The 21,613-nt window shown below is 33.6% G+C and overlaps 1 protein-coding gene across 7 annotated transcripts in view; it reads right to left on the minus strand.

Moving 5' to 3' along the window:
- Window positions 1–401: 401 nt before the first annotated feature.
- LOC126890477 (protein draper-like) overlaps window positions 402–21,613 on the minus strand; it is a 110,805-nt gene continuing 89,593 nt past the window's right edge. For all 7 annotated transcript variants that reach the window (XM_050659458.1, XM_050659455.1, XM_050659456.1 and 4 more), the window contains 2 exons: window positions 11,049–11,243; window positions 402–688 (listed from right to left, as the gene is read on the minus strand). In XM_050659458.1, coding sequence (XP_050515415.1) covers window positions 489–688; window positions 11,049–11,243 — 395 coding nt within the window. In that variant the 3' untranslated portion in view covers window positions 402–488. The remainder of the gene's footprint in view (window positions 689–11,048; window positions 11,244–21,613) is intronic.

Consider the following 21,613-nt stretch of genomic DNA (forward strand, 5'->3'; position numbering starts at 1 on the left):
AATTTGAAGTGAAAACTTCTTGAGGAACGTTGTGCACTTTTTGGATGGGGAAAAGATATTAAATTTGCGACCGTCATCGCTTCGACGAAATAAATTTTTGAATTTAAAATTTCTTTAGGGACGTTGTGCACTTCTTGGATGGGGAAAAATTATTGAATTTGCGACCGTCATCACTTCTTTGAAATAAATTTTGTACGTATATAAATTATGTGTATGTATACATAAATAGCATAGGGCAAACGCATCGCGTATATGATCTAGGTATAGCACTTCTGTTTGGATGGGGAAAAAGCATTGAGCTCGTAATTTATATACTATAAGAAGTTTTCACTTCTGTCGACACTCCCACGAGTGCGTCAATTTTTTTTATTTGGATTTGAACTGGAAAGATATAATAGGCAAGCAGTTACATTTCTCTTTATTGACATTAATTTTTTAATTACGGAACGAATACACATTTTTAGTTTTTATCTTGTATCAAGTTGAGATTATCCCACAAGTCTCGGGCACTGCCTTGATAAGACACATTCTCCGGTTCTGGTGTTTCTTACGTAACCTTTGTTACACAAACATTCGTTTATACATATTTTAGGACATGGTCTTGAACATGGAGGAGGATTGGGATTGTCACAAGTTGCTTCTGGACAACATCGTCTGCATCCCCAAAATTGATTTCTACTGCATCTGTCTACAAATGAAAATTGAAAATTATGAAGACTTTTAGTTAGAGGGGTTAATAAATATCTTCTTAACCAATAAGTACTATAAATAAAATATTCCTCTACAAAAAGAAAAATCTATAGCAACGTAATCAACCAAATACATACAGTTTAATACTAGTGTAATAATATTTATTCTAGAATACTAGTGTAATAATTCTTATTGTGTACTAATACCATGAGTAAGTACTACTTGATACGTATACAGCATGGTGCAAATAAATTCGGTATTTCGTAAACCGGCGACTTTAAAAGGAAAAAGCCTCTCGATTTTTATTTTTAAATTACGATATTTTGGCATATATTTCATACGAGTGAAGTCATCCATATGGACGTGATGACGTAATCGATGATTTTTTTAAAACGAGACTAGGGGTCGTGGGATAGCTCATTTCAAAGGGTATTTAATTATGTATTCAGTAATATAATTATTAACATAATTGTTTATACAGTGTCCAAAATTTTTTTTTAAATTAAATTAATTGACAAAAAAGGAAGAATGTATGTAATTTATTTAATTCAAAATACATTTTACTAATGTCAGCTCATTTGAAAGGGTATTCAATTCTGTATTCAGTAATATAATTATTAACATCCACAGAGAACGGCAGTTCTCACAAGTGGCGCACAACACCCCTACAAGCGACACTATATATACACGAAATTTCCACAGAGAACGGCAGTTCTCACCAGTGGCGCACAACACCCCTACAAGCGACACTATATATACACGAAATTTTCGATTTTCTAAACCTGACTGAATTGAAAATTGGGCCAAATCCCATCTTAAAGTATAGGAAAATACTCGTCCATCCATATGTTACATCTCCATTTTGGTCCAAGGGTGTGAGTTTTACGACCCTTCCCATTTAGAGTCTGTTTTTCGTTCTCGTCCCCAAAACTCCCAAAAATTTCAAAAACTTAAGCCCGACCTTTGCGGCTTCTGATAGCACAGATCATTGCCTTTCCAACTCATGTTTAATTTTGAAAATCGGTTATACCATTCAAAAGTTATCGAGCTCAGAAGTATGACTCGATTTTTATTTAAAAAAGGGAAAATGTTTGTATGTATGTATGTATGTATGTGTGTGGAAAAGTTACACCGATCTGAATTTTTTTTTCTGTGTTTCAAGACGGTGTGAGGGCCGATTCAGAACCGGACTAATTTTTGACTTCGACTACCCGTAAACCAGCTAGAGGACTAGGTAGATACAAAATAGCATATTTTTTGGGCGTATATATCTTAGGTTCAAGGAGAGACAGGAAAACCGCAAATACACCAAATCAATAGGGTTGAGTTAAGCTTTCAAATGGTGCTTAAGCGATCAACCTGAGACATACATACTGCTCACCATAGCCGAAAAACTGAAAAATTAAACTTTGAAAATTTTGGTTTTTCTACAATTACTCAAAATTTCAACCTACGAATTGCGCCAATAACCGAGCGTTTGTAGGAGGACTCAGGACGCGTTTAACGGTGTATATCTCATATCTGGGAAAATTCGAATTTTTTAGTTATAGGCTTCATAAGTATGATCAAATCTATTTCTTATGGGAAAAACCGTTTCTCAAGCTCAATAATTCCTGTAATACGTTCAGTTATCATAATTGATCTTGGATGCATCATATACTACTTGTCAATACGTTTTAAACTCATGTTTAGTGATCAACATCAGTTCAGCCGTTCAGAAGTTATAGAGCTCCAAAAGTATAATTAGTCCAGGAACTGAAACTTTTCACTTCGCAATTTTTACAGAATGGATCGATTTGCTTGAAAATGTGACAATAAGTAGTGGATGGTCCAAGGATCAAAATCTATATGATGCCAAAAGACGCTTTTACCATGGGGTGGTTGCCACCCCATCTCGAGGGTGGACATTTTTTATTATATTTTGACCGCAAATGTTGGTAAAAACATTAATTGTAAGCAAAAAATGTTTTATATTTTTTTGATAAAATTAATAGTTTTCGATTTATTGGTTATCGAAACTTAGTTTATATCGAAAAAATCAATGTTATTAATCAATCATGGTTTATGTACTTGTAGTGGTTACGATGCTAAGTTTGATTGGGCAATCGCGAGTTAATTTGCCGGCCATAATTACGTAATTATTAGGATGGCTGGGATATGAACTCGGATTGGCTTATCACTGGTGTCATAAGTACTAGATCATTTGGGAGAGAATGCGAGCAAGGCGACCCCAGAAACCGGCAATTCTCGCTAGTGGCGCACAAATCCTCTACATGCGATACTATATACAGTGCGTCCATAAAGTAACGCATACATTCGTTATTTCGTAAACCGGTTACTTAAAGGAAAATTCCCGAAACAGGTCGATTTTTATTTTTAAATTACGGTTTTTTGGCATATATATCATACTAGTGACGTCATCCATCTGGGCGTGATGACGTAATCGATGATTTTTTTAAATGAGAATAGGGGTCATATGACAGCTCATTTGAAAGGGTATTCAATTCTCTATCCAATAATATAAACATTAACATAATTATTTATACAGTGTGTTCAAAAAACATTTTTTTAATTAAAATAAGTAAGACAAAAAGAAGAATATAATGTAATTATTTAATTCAAAATACATTTTACTACTGTCAGTAGTACAGAAAAAAATTTTATTTGACAAATAAACATTGATTTTCGCCTAAACGAAATGTTCAAACTGCCAAGCGACAGGTGGGTGGCAGCTTTAACATTGAATTTAAGCAAAAAACAATATTTATTTCTCAAATAAACATTTTTTTCCTGTTTTCTGACAACAGTAAAACGTATTTTGAATTAAATAAGTTACGTACATTCTTCTTTTTGTCTCAATTATTTTAATTAAAAAAATGTTTTTTTGAACACTTTGTATAAATAATTAGGTTAATGTTTATATTAGTGAATAGAGAATTAAATACCCTTTCAAATGAGCTATCACATGACCCCTATTCTCATTTAAAAAAATCATCGATTACGTCGTCGCGCCCAGATGGATGACGTCACTAGTATGATATATACGCCAAAAAATCTGAATCTAAAAATAAAAATCGACCTGTTTCAGGATTTTTCATTAATGTCGCTGGTTTACGAAATAATGAATTTATGCGTTACTTTATGGACGCACTGTATACACGAAATTTTCGATTTTCTAAATCTGACTGAATTAAAAAATTAAATTTTAGGAAAAGACTCGCCCATCCATATGTAAACATTTCATTTTGGTCATAGAGTGTGGATTTTACGTCTATTCCTATTTAGGGACTGTGTTTCTTTCTCGTTCTCAAAACTACCAAAAATTTCAAAGATATAAGTTCGACCTTTGCGGCTTCTGATAGTACTGATCATTACCTTTCCAACGCACATCTAACTTTGAAAATTACCAGAGAACGGCAGTTCTCGCCAGTGGCGCACAACACCCCTACATGCGACACTATTATATATACACGAAATTTTCGATTTTCTAAACCTGACTGAATTGAAAATTAAACCAAATCCCCTCTTAAAGTTTAGGAAAAGACTCGTCCATCCATATAATATTTCTCCATTTTGGTCCAAGGCTGTGGATTTTACGGCCCTTCCCATTTAGGGTCTGTTTTTCGTTCTCGTCCCCAAAACTCCCAAAAATTTCAAAACTTAAGTTCGACCTTTGCGGTTTCTGATAGCACAGATCATTACCTTTCCAACGCATGTTTAATTTTGAAAATCGGTTATATCGTTCAAAAGTTACCGAGCTGAGAATTAGAACTCAATTTTTATTTAAAAAGGGGAAAATGTTTGTGGATATGTATGTATGTATGTATAGTATGTATTTATGTGGAAAAGTTACACCGATCTGATTTTTTTTTCTGTATTTCAAGAGGGTGTGAGCGCCGATTCAGAACCGGTGTAATTTGACTTCTGACTACCCGTAAGCCAGCTATAGGGCTAGTCTGGGCTGATTATCGGAGAATAGGCCATTTTTGGGAAAAGTTATTTACCAGCAATTTTATTGCTGGAATCGAATCTTATGATTGTATATATTAATAATATAGGTATGCAAAGTCCGCAGATAGTGTGCTACTTTTTTTATAAACAAAATGCGACCGAAAATCGTGTTTTTTTCAATTTTTGCTCTATAACTCCAAAGATTTTAACTTTACACCAAAAGCACCCAAATAAAAATTCACCGCAATTAAATTCTGCATAGAGACGTGTTTTTTCCGATTCACTTCCATGAAAACTTTCCCCGGAAAAAGCGGGTTTTTCCAACAAAATCTTTAATTTTCAACTAAAATTTTAGATAAGTAATAATTGTTAATCAATAATTAAATAACTTGGTAATGTAAAAGCTCTTTTCATATAGATTAAAATTCCAGAAGCCGATGGAAATTAAATGAAGAGTTTAGCAGCAATTGAATTGTTAATTAAAAATTTACGGTCGCTATAATAACGACAATAATTATGATGCATAAGAATAACTATGATTTTTTCATAAAAATACACTATACCTATCTAATATACTTTACAGAATTGAAATTGGACTATCTAAGCGACCTCAGGAATATTTTAAAATTATAAATAATTTTTAGGCTTATAAACAAAAGAATATCTCGGGAAATATTAAATTAAATTAAATTGTGAAAAAGGTATTCGAAAAACAGCGGCAGGACGCTTCTTTTAAAAGAAATAACGTTTAATTATGACGAGTGGTTCCTGAGATACAACCGGTCAAAGTTGACCGGAATTTACGGCAAAGATATAAAAAATAGGATCATAATTTGTAAACCATCACCTTTTTATTTTTGTCCTCTTTCTCCACACCAATTTTCATATCTTTAATTTCTCATAACATATATTATTATAATAAAAACTATCGATAATACGTGTGAAAATTGCCAAAAATAGCAAAATTCCAATCAAAAATTAGGTTGGAGAAAATGTATCCCTCAAAGTTCAAAATCAGTATACGTTAAAAAAATGCATTTTCTCGGCTTTCCATGGAGCAATTTCCTTCATTCTTTTTTTGTTCCCAAGTAACTCGAGTAGAGTCATCGAACTAACGCATTATTAAATGTCAAACTTGCTTTTGTTTTGTTATAATAAATTAATTTATTTATTATAACACAAAATTTTAATTTGTTTAAATAAAAATTGTTTAAATAATTATACAGCTTTCACATGAGAATATTTATGTTTTTAACTTTAAAAGGTACACTTGTAGTAAGTTTATCTAAAAAAAAGCCTACAACTGGAAAAAATATGTAGTTTTCTGTTCTTATAAATAAATAAATCTATTATAACAAAACAAAAGCAAGTTTGACATTTATAAATGCATTAGTTCGATGGCTCTACTCGAGTTATTAGGGAACAAAAAAAGAATGAAGGAAATTGCTCCATGGGAAGCCGAGAAAATGCATTTTTTTAACGTATACCGATTTTGAACTTTGAGGGTTACATTTTCTCCAACCTAATTTTTGATTGGAATTTTGCTATTTTTGGCAATTTTCACACGTATTATCGATAGTTTTTATTATAATAATATATGTTATGAGTATTTTAAAGATATGAAAATTGGTGTGGAGAAAGAGGACAAAAATAAAAAGGTGATGGTTTAAAAATTATGATCCTATTTTTTATATCTTTGCCGTAAATTCCGGTCAACTTTGACCGGTTGTATCTCAGGAACCACTCGTCACAATTAAACGTTTTTTCTTTTAAAAGAAGCGTCCTACCGCTGTTTTTCGAATACTGTTTTCACAATTTAATTTAGTTTAATATTTCCCGAGATATTCTATTTGTTCCGCATTTTGTAACACTTAGGTACTAAATACTTGTCAAAGTACTTAGAAATACCTATCAAAAATGAGCTCTAGAAAAAGTTAATAGCATCAAAATCCGCTCACCAATTTTCGTGAAAATGAATGGAGATTTACCGAAATCGAAGGTCATAGTTGATTTTTACCTTCAGTGACTGCACTATAGAAAGAAAATGGCAATTCAATAATTGAGATGCGTATTTTTAGCGAGCTCATAAATTATTAAACGATATATAGTCGCCAAATAATTATTTTAAATTATTTAAGTACAACTCTCTCTTAAGCCGGGAATATGGGATGGTTTTCTTGCGAAGGGGTTGTAGCTCAATAATCGAAAGGCGCGTGATTTAAGAGTTTATTCTTAGAATATAAGCTATACGAATAAAACTACTATTAACTTTTTTGTAAAAACCTACAGTTTTTTGGTGATTTACGAAAAACCGCTTCAAAGCATGCATTTTTTTCACGAATAATTAAAATTTTTGATCTTTAATAACTTAAAAAGTATTTACTTATTTTAATAACTTATATAATAAATTTTGCTTATAATTTGTTCTTTTATAGATTTGTGCAGTTATTTTTTATAAAATAATTTTCACCCCCGAGAAGGGGAGGTATCCACCCTCAGGGTAAAGGCGCAAGGTGGTACCATGTTACCTTTGTTTCTTGAGGTATTCTCTAACCACTGACCAATTTTCGTAAAAATCGATGAAGGTTCACCGAAATTGAAGGTAATCGTTGATTTTTACTTTCAGTGACTGCACTATACAAAATAAATTGCAATTTACTGATTTAAATGCGCGTAATTTTGAACCTTATAAATTATTAAATGATATGTAGTCGCCAAATAAATAATTTAATGCATTTCAAGTACAACTTTCTCTTAAGCCGGGAAGATAGGGTGGTTTTTTTGCAAAGGGGTTGTAGCTCAATAATCGAAATACACGTGATTTAATAGTTTATTCTTAGAGTATATACGCTATAGGAATTATATCCGCAATACGATATATTTTAAGTTTTCTCAGCATTTTTCTCGTAAGTTAAATCAATTAAAGGGTTGTTTGGGGGTGAAGAGGATGAGCTCAAAAATCGAAACTATATAATTTCAAAAGCTCATAAATAGCTCGTAATTCTGCCGCAAAAACCGATTCAATATTCCTATTTTTAAGTAGTGGGGGGGGGCTGACTCAGCCCCCCCCCACTAAAGTATCAAATTCCTGCTCAGTGGAACGAGCTCAAAATTTTTAGTTTGCGGAATATGAGAGCTCATAAATAGCTCATAAATCAGGGCTATTTGTTTTTTGATTTTTGTAAGTGGGGGGGGGTGGGGCCAGCTCAACACGGGTTATTTTCTGTTTTCTGACAGCAGTAAAACGTGTTTTGAATTAAATAAATTACGTACATTCTACTTTTTTTGTCAATTAATTTAATTTAATTTTTTTTTTTGACACTGTGTATAAACAATATGTTAATATTTATATTACTGAATACAGAATTGAATACCCTGTCAAATGAGTTATCACACGGCCTCTAGTCTCATTTAAAAAATTATCGATATTATCACGTCCATATGGATGAAGTCACTCATATGAAATATATGCCAACATATCGTAATTTAAAAATAAAAATCGACCTGTTTAGGGATTTTTCCTTAAAGTTGCCAGTTTACGAAATATCGAGTTTATTCCAGACATTTGCACCATACTATATGTGCTAAGAACACTAATGGATTAATGTTATGATTCTGATATATTGTTTATACACACAATATATTATACAACAGATTGAAGAATACATTTCAATAGAAATAAATGCAAAAGGTGTATTTTTCTCCTTTCGGTACCATATTCAGTCCCGCTAACGCTGGCAATTATATTGACGAGGTGTTCGTGGTTTTGGAATCTAATAATTGGAATAGTTATTCGACCCTGCATATTCCCTGTCCACTCGCGAATGTTCTTGAGCCGTAGCATCTGATTCCTTCCAATTCCTCTGGGGCCCACGATTTTAGGCTCGCTATAATAAGAACATACATAGGTATGCCATTTTGGTGCTACTATAGTATGCGGTCTACCTGTCCCTATCTATGATAGTGTGCAGACTAAGCCAATTTTATGGTTTATTCCCAACTAAAATAAAAAATTGATATGACAAAGTATTAATTTAAAAATTAAAATAATACTCAATACAGAACAAGTAAAAACTTCGTTTGTACAATGGTATAAAAAGATTATTGAAAAACTATTAAAAAGTCATCCAAAAGGACTCGCAAAACGTTTTCGATCTAGATCAGATCATCTTCAGTGCGTTCTGCTTAGTAGATGAAACTAGCAACCTTATAAAATAGGTGACATCGAGAAATATGATTTACCAGATTTATCAGATTGATAATCTGATGTTAGTAGCGACTCGTAAGTCGATGTTAAAAGATACATTTGTTAAGAGTGCTCAAAGGGCAACATGATTCACTGCTCGATAAGAACGTGTGAAGAACAGGTACTGATAACAGTTTAAACAAGAGAAGATACGGCGAAAACGTAAAGACTGCTGGAAACAGCAGGAATGAAAGCCTTACGAAAAATAACAAACCATACTCTAATAGACATATAGGTCTGGATCCCGCGTATGAAAAAAAAGTTGATTAATATCAAGCTGAAAATTTGTTAATAGCTTAAGGGTGTCTAGTCGGACAAACTTTGATATATAAGAACACTGCAACAGGGGAAGTTTTAATTGTGGAACAGGTTACAAATTTGGAACGGTCAGACAACGAAAACGTCACATGTATTTTGTTGATTTGTTACCAACAATAATTGATTTGTTACCCTTTCATTAAACTCTTATGCAAAAATCAGGCTGCTATTTATCACCAAATGGGAATTATAATGAGTAGATCAAGTAGAATATGTCAAATGACAGGAATTATGACAGGTGATAAATAGCAGTCTGATTTTTGCATGAGAGATTAATGAAAGGGTAACAAATCAATTGGAAGTTCTGTCGGACAAAATACATGTGACGTTTTCGTGGTCTGACCGTTCCAAATTTTTAACCTGTTCCACAATTAAAACTTCCCCTGTTTCAGTGTTCCCATGTATCAAAGTTTGTCCGACTAGATACCCTTTAGCTATTAACAAATTTTCAGCGTGCTGTTAATCAACTTTTTTTTCAAATGCGGGATCCAGGCCTAATAGTAAGAAGCGAGGAAATACAAGTGAGAGGTGGTATAGAACATGTGTGTATAGAAACATGTGGATCAAAAGAAGAAAAATAGAATGGAATCAACACATAAAAAGAATGACAGAAAATAGAATAGTACGAGAATAGCAAGAGACAAATCGCCAAATGGAAGAAGATCGTTGGGACGACCGAGGAAAAGATGGTCAGACAACGTCAATTGAGGCTAAAAACCGAAGTAAAACAGGCATTGAGTCTATTTATAAAATAGGAAGAAGAAGAAGAAAATAATACTGCTTCTGATTTATACATCTAGGCACTGTATATATACCTATCTGTGCGGCTAAACAATACCATAATCTTTTCTCAGAAGGGTTTCCACACAATAATGAAAAATTTTACAAAGTGAATAAAACACATAAATCAGAAGCATTAATATGTCTTCTTCTTTTTGTGTAGACATGCCTCTGTCTGTTTTTTAATGTGCCTCCAGTAAGTTGTTATTCCATCGTTTTCGTGGTCTTCCCACTGATCGTCTTCTTATTGGGGAACCGTCTCTCGCCGTCCTTACTACTCTATTTGTTGTCATTCGGCTTATGTGGTCGTTTCATTCTACTCTTATGTATTTCACCCAGTTATTAATGTTGTCCACCTTGCATCTCCATCGTATATCTGCACTTCTAGCTCTATCCCATAATGTCTCAGCATCGATTTTTCGAAGTGTTTTCATCTCTCATTATTACGTTAATTTTAGAAATTAATACTTTTTCATGTCAATATATTATTTTAATTGGTGATAAGCCACGTAATTGGCTTACTCCTAACTAAAATACTAAATAAAGATATAACAAAGGATTATTTGTAAAATTAAAATAATAATTCTTTTTATTTATGCGTTTATAAACGCGACGGTAGACCGCATACTATAGTAACGCTGAAAATTTTCTTCTTTTAATAAAACTTACGAGCGGCATTTACTCTATTTAACAAAGCCTCGTTGGTTTGCATCGCTGTCCAGTGTATTCGATGGATTCTTCTATTCCACCACATCTCAAACGCCTCTTAGGCGATTAATCGTGTTAGCCGTCATAGTCCAGGTCTCGGTGCCATGTAATAACACTGACCAAATATAGCATTTGATCATTCTTTGGCGTAATTTTAGGTTTAGTTTATGGTTAACAGGTGTATGCTAAATCCAATACAGTAGATCTACTTTCTTCTTCGAATATTTCTACGAATGTGTGACTTCTTTTACGTTTTACTCTGTAAGTAATATTTTTTAACCTACTAATTCCTCAGTAAATCAATTGTTGATAGTTTGATTAGAAGCTGCGGAATCTCAACGTTTAGAAAACTTACCTTCGCATTTTCCAATGTCAATACATTCTCCAGATTGTTTATCTCTTATCAATCCCTGATTTCGATCACATTCACATCTTTGTTCACATGAAAGTATACAGACTTTTGGTGCAACTGGAAATTGATATTGGCAAGTTCGCTCCGGAAGACAAGGCGACGCACACTCGTTAAATACTTCCAATGGGCCACATCTGCCTGTGAAATCAAAGTATGTAGGTAAACATAAGTTAATTCTAAAGTAAATATCAGTACTGAAACAAAAGATAAGTGGTATTCCGAGTTTGACTCTGCGTTGAATAATTTTGGTTTTTAGATCGCACTTGCGATTAAGATCGCAAGTGCGATTAAGATCGCACTTGCCATTGTCAAGTCAGATAGTCACGCTTCTCACTGTTGCTTGAAGTAAACAGTTTACTAAGAAGGACGTTTATTAAGAAGTTTGCAGATATCGATAAGCCATTAACGTGACTTAAGGATGAAGCCAAAGATTACTGCTGGGATGTAGAGTGTCAAACTGCCTTTGAAACTTAAGGAAACATTTAATTTCAGCACCAATATTAGGGCATCCACTGTCAGATGGAGAGTTTATTTTTGATACAAATGCAAGTAATGTGGGGATTGGAGAAGTGTTACCCTAGTTTCAAGGAGGACAGGAACGAGTCCTTGGATATTTTAGTAAAGTGCTTTCAAAACCTGAGCAAAATTATTGTGTTAAGAGAAAATAACTACTAGCAGTAGTGAAATCGGTAGAGCACTTCTATCAATATCTTTATGGAAGGAAGTTTTTAATCAGAACCGACCATGTCGCCCTTAAGTGGTCAACGCAGTTTAAGAATCCAGAGGATCCGATAACCAGCTGGATAGAACGTCTCCAAGAATACGATTTCAACATTGAGCATCGAGCCAAAGATAGCTACAGGAAAGCTGAATTTCTCCCTAGACGGCCGCACCCATCAGATGGTTCCCATTGCAACAACACATAATCCAAGAGAGCAGCAAACACTCGAGGTTCACGGTGGTGAACCGGTGAAAAGATGCTTACACCTTTTTTCCAATGTTTACCGAAATATGTTAGATAACAAGTAAAGTAAAGTACTTTGGTAAATATTATAAATATAAACGCGAAAAAACGTATGTTTGTATGACACTGTATGGAAAGACCATAACGGAAAAATTAGAAATATATATAGGATTAAGCTGTCTCTGTGGCGAAGTTTTAATGCGGGTGAATCCCAATACAACGCAAATACCAGCCGCGTGGTAAGTTGGTTCGAATCCCAATAGAAACTTTTATTTAGTACTGGAAGGGAAGAAAAAGAAATAGATAAAAGATTATTGAAGGGAAGTCGAGTTGTGGGTGCCTTAAACACGATATTAAAAGCAAAAAATGTATCAATAAACGCGAAAATCAGAATGTATGAAACGATAATACGGCCCACAGTGTTGTATGCGAGCGAAACGTGGGTAATGAATCAACAAGAGGAGAAGAAGATACAGATATGGGAAAGGAAGATCCTGAGAAAAATTTTTGGAGGTATACAGATAGCGGAGAAAACCTGGAGGAGACGAACAAATGAAGAAGTAATGAGGATGTATGGGAGACCAAAAATAACGACAAAAATACGAGCCCAAAGAGTTAGATGGCTGGGACATATTACTCGAATGCCAGAAACTAGAAACGTCAAACGAATATTGAATGACAGAGCATTGGGAAAAAGGAGACGAGGTCGACCAAGGAAGAGATGGTTAGAGGCTGCAGAGAGGGATTTGGAAGAAATCGGGGTGAAGGACTGGAGAAAGAGTGCAGAGGACCGAACAGAATGGAGAAATATTATCCAGAATTTAGAAGCCGTAGGCCTATAAGGCCTGTTAGCGCTGTTATATATATATATAGGATAAAATCGGAGAAGACCAGGCAGGATTCACAGCGGGGAAAGCATGCTTAGATCACATTTACACGGTCGAATAACTAATAGAAAAAATAATGGCCAAAAATAGATCCGTCCATCTGGCTTTTGTAGATCTTAAGAAGGCGTATGACTCGATACTTGGAATCAAGCTATGGGAGACAATGAAAGACATCAAAGTCCCACGAAGATTAATAACAACAGTAAAAGCACCCTACAAGAATAACACAGTAGCTATCAAAATGGGCAATAAAATGTGTAGTCCATTTAGGACGACAAAGGGGCCACTACAGTGCAGCTCCACATCCCCTACCCTATTCAAAATATCCTGGAAAAAACCCTGACACCATGGAAAAGAAAGTGCGAAGGAATGGGTATACCAGTAAGGATCGAATATCTATATACCCTAAGTTTTGCTGACGACCAAATAGTGATCGCCCAAGACGAAGATGACCTCAGTTTTATGATGAGGAAACTGGAACAGGAATATACAAATAATGGAATGGAAATAAACCTATAGAAAACTCAATACCTAACAACGAAGAATACACAAATAAAACAACTGGAAATAGACGAAGGTAAACAAATCAGAGGAACAGATAAGTACAAGTATTTAGGTTTTATAATATCAAACAAAGGAACAACTGAGGAAGATATAAAGAATACACTAGGACAAACAAGAGACTGCATACGAAAATTAAACCCGGTACCGTGGGATAAGAACATCAGCATAGAAACAAGAAGAAGAATATATAATACCATGACAAGAAGTATCCTCACTTATGGGTATGAAAATTGGACAATAAATAAGAAAACCAAAAATAAAATAAGAGCAGCAGAGTTGGAATTCCTAAGGAGAAGCTGCAGAGTAACAAGGAAAGATAGAATAAATAACATAGAGATTAAGAGAAGAATGGGAGTGAACTCAGACATAATAGACTACACGAACAGAAGAGCAGACCAAAATCGTTGGATAAACCGAGTAACAGAGTGGAGCCCTATAGGAAAAAGGAAGAGAGGCAGACCCCGAAGATCCTTCAGAGATGAAGTGGGCGAAGCAATGGAGAGATCCTACAAGAAGGAGACCGGCAAGATAGAAAGAGATGGAGAGAACGGTTGAGTTAAGGAATACAGTGAAAACTGTGGAAATCCTTAGTATGCATGTATGTGTATGAAATTGATAAAGTGATTGGCTGCAAATAATATTAAACGTCTTTTATATTCAGAAGTTTTTAATTGGTTACTTACTGCTTAGTTGGCATAGAGTGTTTTGACACAGTAGGGCAATAAATACTAATAATATTTCTTGCATTCTGAACTCTTGTTGTTTATTTTGTTTGTAACGTTTCTGTATTTATATTATATTGTAAATCAAATATATGTATCTGTTGATATACATAAATAAAAAAAATGTATTTTACAACTTACTTGCGCCTTTATTATTTTAAAGGAAAACGTTGAACTCGTAATTAAATAAAAATGTAATTTGTTTTATTGCTGATATAGCTATCTAGGCTAATTAAATGTAGTACCTAATAATAACTCGAGTTGAGTACTTAACCCCAATGAATTTATTTAATTTTAGTTATATGAAATTCTAGATTTTTAAATGAAAACTTAGAACTAATATTATTATCTTTTGCTAATTCTAATATTACTCGCTTTATTTTATTTAATTAGAAATGTTATAACAATATTTAGTTTGTTCCTTAAAATCAAGAATATTGTACTGTAACCCTGTTGCTGATGCAACGCTAACGCTATGTAATAGTGTGTTGATTATATACTCCATCTAATTTACTTACCGTGGCACGTCATCCGCGTCATAGCCTGTGACTTCACATGATACCAACACGAAATATTTAGGCGGTAGGTGTGTTCTTTTTTAGAAACACTTTGCCGAGTACACTGGCATTACAGCCACTAGACATATTTTATTATATACGCGTAGAAATAATATTTAAAGATTTCTATTAATGTTAACTTAAAGAAATACACAATAATATGTTTCATTTAATTTGTATAAATAGATTATAAAGCGTTTTTATGAAGCACTTTGTTCGGAATACACTGTAACTATAATCGAACGAAGGTGATATTTTGGCATAAATTGGTAACATTTATTTGACAGTTGCGGTGATGACACTTCATATTTGTTTATATTCTTTACTATAAGTATTTGTTTCATTATATTTACTGTTTTTATTATGTACTTTAACATAAGATTATAACTTAATTCTTGTTTCCTATTTCTAAAGTTTTTATTTATTTACATTGAATATTAATTTGTTTTGCTGTATAATCCACTTCCGAAAAAATTGTGTGATGTATTTGATTTAAAATGAATTGAAGAATTTTTTGTCATTGGGCAACAATGTCAACTTAGATCTCTAACGTAGATAATGACGTGCAACGGTAAGTAAATTAGATGGACTGTAGTTACTTTCGAGTATTCGTTACAAATCGTTTCTTTTGTATAAAGTAATAATTTACAGTATTCGTTACTTTGATTACTATGATTACTTTTGTTACTTTTGTATTTGAGTATCGGTAATCATATCGAGAATCGTATTTCTCAGTAGGTAGGTATTTTGTATAAAGTAATCATTTTTTACAGTAGTCATTACTTTGATTACTATGATTACTATGATTACTTTTGTTACTTTTGTTACTTTTGTATTTGAGTACCACTAATCATATCGAGAATCGTATTTCTCAGTAGGTAGGTATTTTGTATAGGTATTCCCATATAACAACGACCTTCACCGATCTGTTTAAGGGATAAAAAAGATTTGATTACTATCATTACTTTTGTTACTTTTGTATTTGAGTACCGGTAATCATATCGGGAATTGTATTTCTCAGTAGGTATGTATTTTGTATAAAGTAATCATTTTTTACAGTATTCATGACTTTGATTACTATATATGATTACTTTTGTTACTTTTGTATTTGAGTACCGGTAATCATATCGAGAATCGTATTTCTCAGTAGTTAGGTATTTTGTATCGGTATTCCCATATAACAACGACCTTAACCGATCTGTTTAAGGGATAAAAATGATTTTATTACTATGATTACTTTTGTATTTGAGTACCAGTAATCATGTCGAGAATCGTATTTCTCAGTAGGTAGGTATTTTGTATAGGTATTCCGATATAATAACGACCTTCACGAAGTACGAAGTAATCAGAGTAATCAAAGTAATCAAAGTAGATACAATAGTCGTTACTCGCTCTAATACGATTAGTATGAAGTAACGAAGTAATCAGAGTAATCAAAGTAGATACAATAGTCGTTACTCGCTCTGATACGATTGATACGAAGTAACGAAGTAATCAGAGTAATCAAAGTAACGATTTGCCTCTCTGTATAGTAATCGTTACTTTCGGTATTCGTAAGTAACGAGTACTTTGTAACAAATAGTTACTTTTTCAACATCACTACTATGTATGTCACTCCTAGATACTTCCTCTTCTCATAGCACTACAACCCGGGCTGGGTCTTGTCTGACTTGGCCGACTAATAGACGGGGGCATTTAGCACAAAATAAATCGATTTTTAAATACAGTACCTAGAGACTTGCAGTTTTTTGCAATATGTTCAGGATGACGTCAGGAAAAGAGTCTAGTATTCAAAAATGGGTGGAAATGCACAATTGCACTTTAAAGTGCACATAATGCAGCCAAAAGTGTATAAACATGTTAAAATCAGTATATTAAAGACCTAATCGTGATATTTGGGGGGTTTTGGGGTCACTAAACACCAATACGCCATCAGAACCGACTCCCGGATCACCTGGTGCCCAAGGCCACTGCAAGGGATGTCATCTTCTAGAGTTTCGAGGGTTTTTGGCATTAAATTGATGCAAATGGATTACTCACACTACCCATTTAAGTAAAAAATGCCAATCAACATAGCAATTATTAACGAATATTATTTATTATACAGGGGCAGGACGAAAATGAAACAAAGGCATTATCAGTAACTATGACATTTTAAAACAACAACAGGTCAATTTTTGATTAAAGGGGGGTATATCTTTCCGGTATTTTCGATTATTCTACTTTCACCTGTAAGCCAGGGTAACCATCACCCCAACATTTTTAAATGTCAGTGGTGCCAAATAAGATATCGTTTGGAAGTCCTTGCAATTACATATACACTATACTACATTTACATTTAAGATGCAGTAGAAATAAACAAACCAAGACACGTTAAATGCTACTAGGAGTAATGCTACAATGTATATACATTGTAAGTTATGATTCTGGAGTGCTCCTAGTAGCATTTAACGTGTCTTGGTTTGTTTATTTCTACTGCATCTTGATTGTAAATTTAGTATAGTCTTTAAACATTCTAAAATTAATATTTTTAGCTTTTTACTTAGTTTTTGGTTGGTATCCTTGTTCTACGTACAATAATAAAGGTTTGTTAGAAACCTCCTTCTACATTCAGAAGCATTTGCAGAGTAATTCGCAGTAGTTCAGAGAAATAAGGGAAAAAAATATCGTGTTGGTGACACAACCCCCTCCAGGCCGAAACCAAATTTTTCGAGTAATATGGTCATCTACAATAATAACCTATATGTTTCCTGCAGCCGATTTTGATGATATACATAGTTATAAACAAATGAAGATCAAAAAACGGTAAATTTTCGCTTTTTTCGTCTATTACTAAAAAATTGGGCATTTTAAACAAATTTGAGAGTAATAAACTCATAAACCGTATAAAAACTTCAATATGGCGTTCGCTGAATATGTCTATCCTTATTGGTTGCTTAGAAAATTGCCAAATAAATCATAAATTTTGAGTTTTTATAAATATTCATAACTTATGTAAAAATTAACTTAGAACCTTCTTATTGCGCGGAATGCTGAGACTTATGGTGCTTAAATCATAACCTAAATTTCAAAGTAATTGGTCAAATAGTTTAAAAGTTATTTAATTTGTTTATCCAAAATTAATTTTTTTTGCTACACTGAAGTCAGAAAATGATGAAGTTACAGTAATATTTTGGATAGTTTATGAAAGAAGAAAATTTACAGTATTTATTTAATTTAAAAAAAAATGACAAAAAATAATTATAAATATTGCAAAATAATTTTGCAAAAACATGTGAATTAAAAAAAAGGGGGGCCCACTTTGTCCCTAAATGTCCTAGAACAGTTGTTTTTCTTTCTAAATGTGTATAAAAATTCAGTCTTTCTAAATGTGAAAAAATAATTTTTCTACGGGTAACGGTTAAAAAGTTATTCTAATTGTTTATAAGTAAGCAAAAAATCGACATGTTTTTGCAAAATAATTTTACACTGTTTAAAATTACTTTTTGTCATTTATTTTTAATTAAGGTAATAGTATAAATGTTCTTCTTTCATAAACTGTCTGAAGTATTATTGTAACCTTGTAATTTTCTGACTTATAGTGTTGCAAAAAAAAATAAATTTGGGATAAACAAATTAAATAACTTTTAAACTATTTGACCAATTGCTCTGAAATTTAAAATATAATTTAAGTACAAGAAGTCTCGGCATTCCGTGTAATAAGAAGATTCTAAGTTAATTTTTACCTAAGTTATGAATATTTATAAAAACTCAAAATTTATGATTTATTTTGCAATTTTCTAAGCAACCAATAAGGATGGACATATTCAGCGAATGCCATATTGAAATTTTTTATACGATTTATGAGTTTCTTACTCTCAAATTTGTTTAAAGTGCTTAACTTTTTGGTAATAGACGAAAAAAGCGATAATTTACCGTTTTTCGATCTTCATTTGTTTATAACTATATATATCATCAAAATCGGCTGCAGGAAACATATAGGTTAATAATATAGATGTCCATACTACTCAAAAAATTTGGTTTCGGCCTGGAGGGGGATGTGTCACGAGAAAACTCTTATTTCTCTGGACTACAGGCATTTATTGGCAATTAGATATATAGTTTTACTTTTTAGGTGTCTCCACAAAAAAACCAGGGGAGACAAATCTAGTGACCGAGGAGGACATTAAATGCTGCCTCTATTCCCATTCAATGCCGTGAAAATTTTGGTCTAAGTATTGACGAACAAGTAAAGCATAACGCGAAGGAACACCGTCCTATTCAAAAATTAAATGATCTTCATTTTCAATCATATCAATCATCATCATTTTCAACGGCTATTCCATTCATCGTCGGATGTAAGCCTGCCTTATGTGGGTCCATTCATTTCTGTTTGTTGTTTTTGGCATCCATTCGTGGCCAGCCATTCGACAGTCTTGCACGGATTTGCAAGACTTTCTTCAACACCAATAACTGGAAAAACATCTTGCAAGTCAGTTGTTGGTACAGTGCTTTGTTGAATATCATAAAGCCACTCGGCGTCATAATTTTCGCTCACTACGCAGAGAATCTCTCTCGATCTACTGTTCGTTCGTCGCGTAAAGGTGCGGGAAGGACGAACATTGTGCATCTCTAGGCTTGGATTCAGTTGCTCTTGACAAGAATTCACATGTGTGCCTTAGCTTTTCTTTGTACAGAACTACAGTAAACACCGCTGCCATGTCCTTTCCAAAAATATCTGATGATCCTTCTGCAGGCTAGGGCAAGACAGGTCATAAATCAATTTGCTGTTTATTTATGTTGGAGTAATTTTAAGAAACCGATGCAGACGAAATGGAATAAACGTCTTGCCATCATGCTCTTGAGGCTTTGGAATATATAAGCCACTGGACGATTGCAAAATCGCGCGATCATCACATTTAACCACCTAGCGATTTTGCGTTCGATTCAATTTTGTACGCGTTTGATGAAAAAATAAATACACGTAACGCCGCTTTTCGGTTGAGTATCGCGCGTTAACCGAAAAAATAAATACACGTGATATATTACTACACCCCCTTATGATATTTCGTGATTTTTTATGACCCCTCCCCCCTTTAGAGCCTCACGTGATTAATTGACAGCCCCTTGCCCTTGGTCGCCATTTAAGAATTCGCTTCGTCCAATGGCGCTCTTACATTCTTCCTATGTGTCCTGTCCAGTTCCATTTTAACGTGGCAATATTCTGCATCACATGTAGAGCTACTGTAAATAGTTTGGGTGAGATATAATTTCCTTGTCTAGCCCCTCTCTGTAGTTTTATCTTTTCTGTTTTTCCTTGCGATGCCGATGGTGCATTGTCATATTATTATAATGATTTTTGTATATCAGTCATCAACTCTATTATTGCGTCAGACATTAAGGATTCTCCAAATTTCTATTTAGTCAAATGGCTTCTCTTAATTTACCATAGCTATCCAAAGTATTACATTGTATTCGTTTGACTTTTCGATCAGTGTTCTTATTAGGTACTTGTAGGTATATCATCTACGGTGGTACAACTTTTTCTAAATCCTGCGTGTTCCCGAGGCTGATAACTATCCAGTTTATTTGTTAGTCGCATTGTAATTATCTTCACAAACAGCATATACAAGACTGATAACAAGCTAAAGAGTCTATAGTTTTCTAATTTATACAAGATGTCCCAAAAGTAGTGGAACGGTCGAATATTTCGCGAATTAAACATTGGATCGAAAAACTGAAAAATACGTGTTCAATCATTTTCAAAAATCTATCCAATGACACCAAACACCAAACCCCACTACACCCCCTGGAGGTGGGGTGGGGGTAACTTTAAAATCTTAAATGGAAACCCTCAGTTTTTCTTGCAGATTTTAATTCGTTACGTAAAAGTAAGCAACTTTTATTCAAGATATTTTTTCGAACTGTGGATAGATGGCGCTATAATTGGGAAAAACGATTTATCCTGATACCATAGGCAAATTATAGAAACGGTCTAATATCTCACGAAATACACTTCCAAATGAGAAACTAAAAAACAGATTTTTAATCTTTTTCGAAAAACTTTCGAATAACACCAAACGTGACCCTCCAACCCACCCCCTGGGGGTGGGGTGAGGGTAACTTTAAAATCTTAAATAGCAACCCCCACTTTTTATTAAAGATTCGGATCCGTCACGAAAAATTAAGCAACATTTATTCGAAACATTTTTTAGAATTGTTAGTAGATGGCGCTTTAATTGGAAAAATACGATTTAGTAGCGCCATCTATCAGAATTTTTAAAAAATGTTTGGAATAAATGTTGCTTAATTTTTTATGGCGAATCCGAATCTGCAGTAAAAAGGCTGGTTGCTATTTAATATTTTAAAGATACCCCCACCCCACCCCCAGGGCCCAGGGGGTGGGTTGGAGGGTCACGTTTGGTGTTATTCGAAAGTTTTTCGAAAAAGATTAAAAATCTGTTTTTTGGTTTCTCATTTGGAAGTGTATTTCGTGAGATATTAGACCGTTTCTATAATTTACCTATGGTATCAGGATAAATCGTTTTTCCCAATTATAGCGCCATCTATCCACAGTTCGAAAAAATGTCTTGAATAAAAGTTGCCTACTTTTACGTAACGAATCCAAATTTGCAAGAAAAACTGGGGGTTTCCATTTGAGATTTTAAAGTTACCCCCCACCCCACCTCCAGGGGGTGTAGTGGGGATTGGTGTTTGATGTCATTGGATAGATTTTTGAAAATGATTGAACACGTATTTTTCAGTTTTTTGATCCGATGTTTAGTTCGCGAAATATTCGACCGTTCCGCTACTTTTGGGACACCCTATATTTATA

The sequence above is a fragment of the Diabrotica virgifera genome, chromosome 8, assembly GCF_917563875.1.
Source record: "Diabrotica virgifera virgifera chromosome 8, PGI_DIABVI_V3a".
Taxonomy (NCBI): Eukaryota; Metazoa; Arthropoda; class Insecta; order Coleoptera; family Chrysomelidae; genus Diabrotica; species Diabrotica virgifera.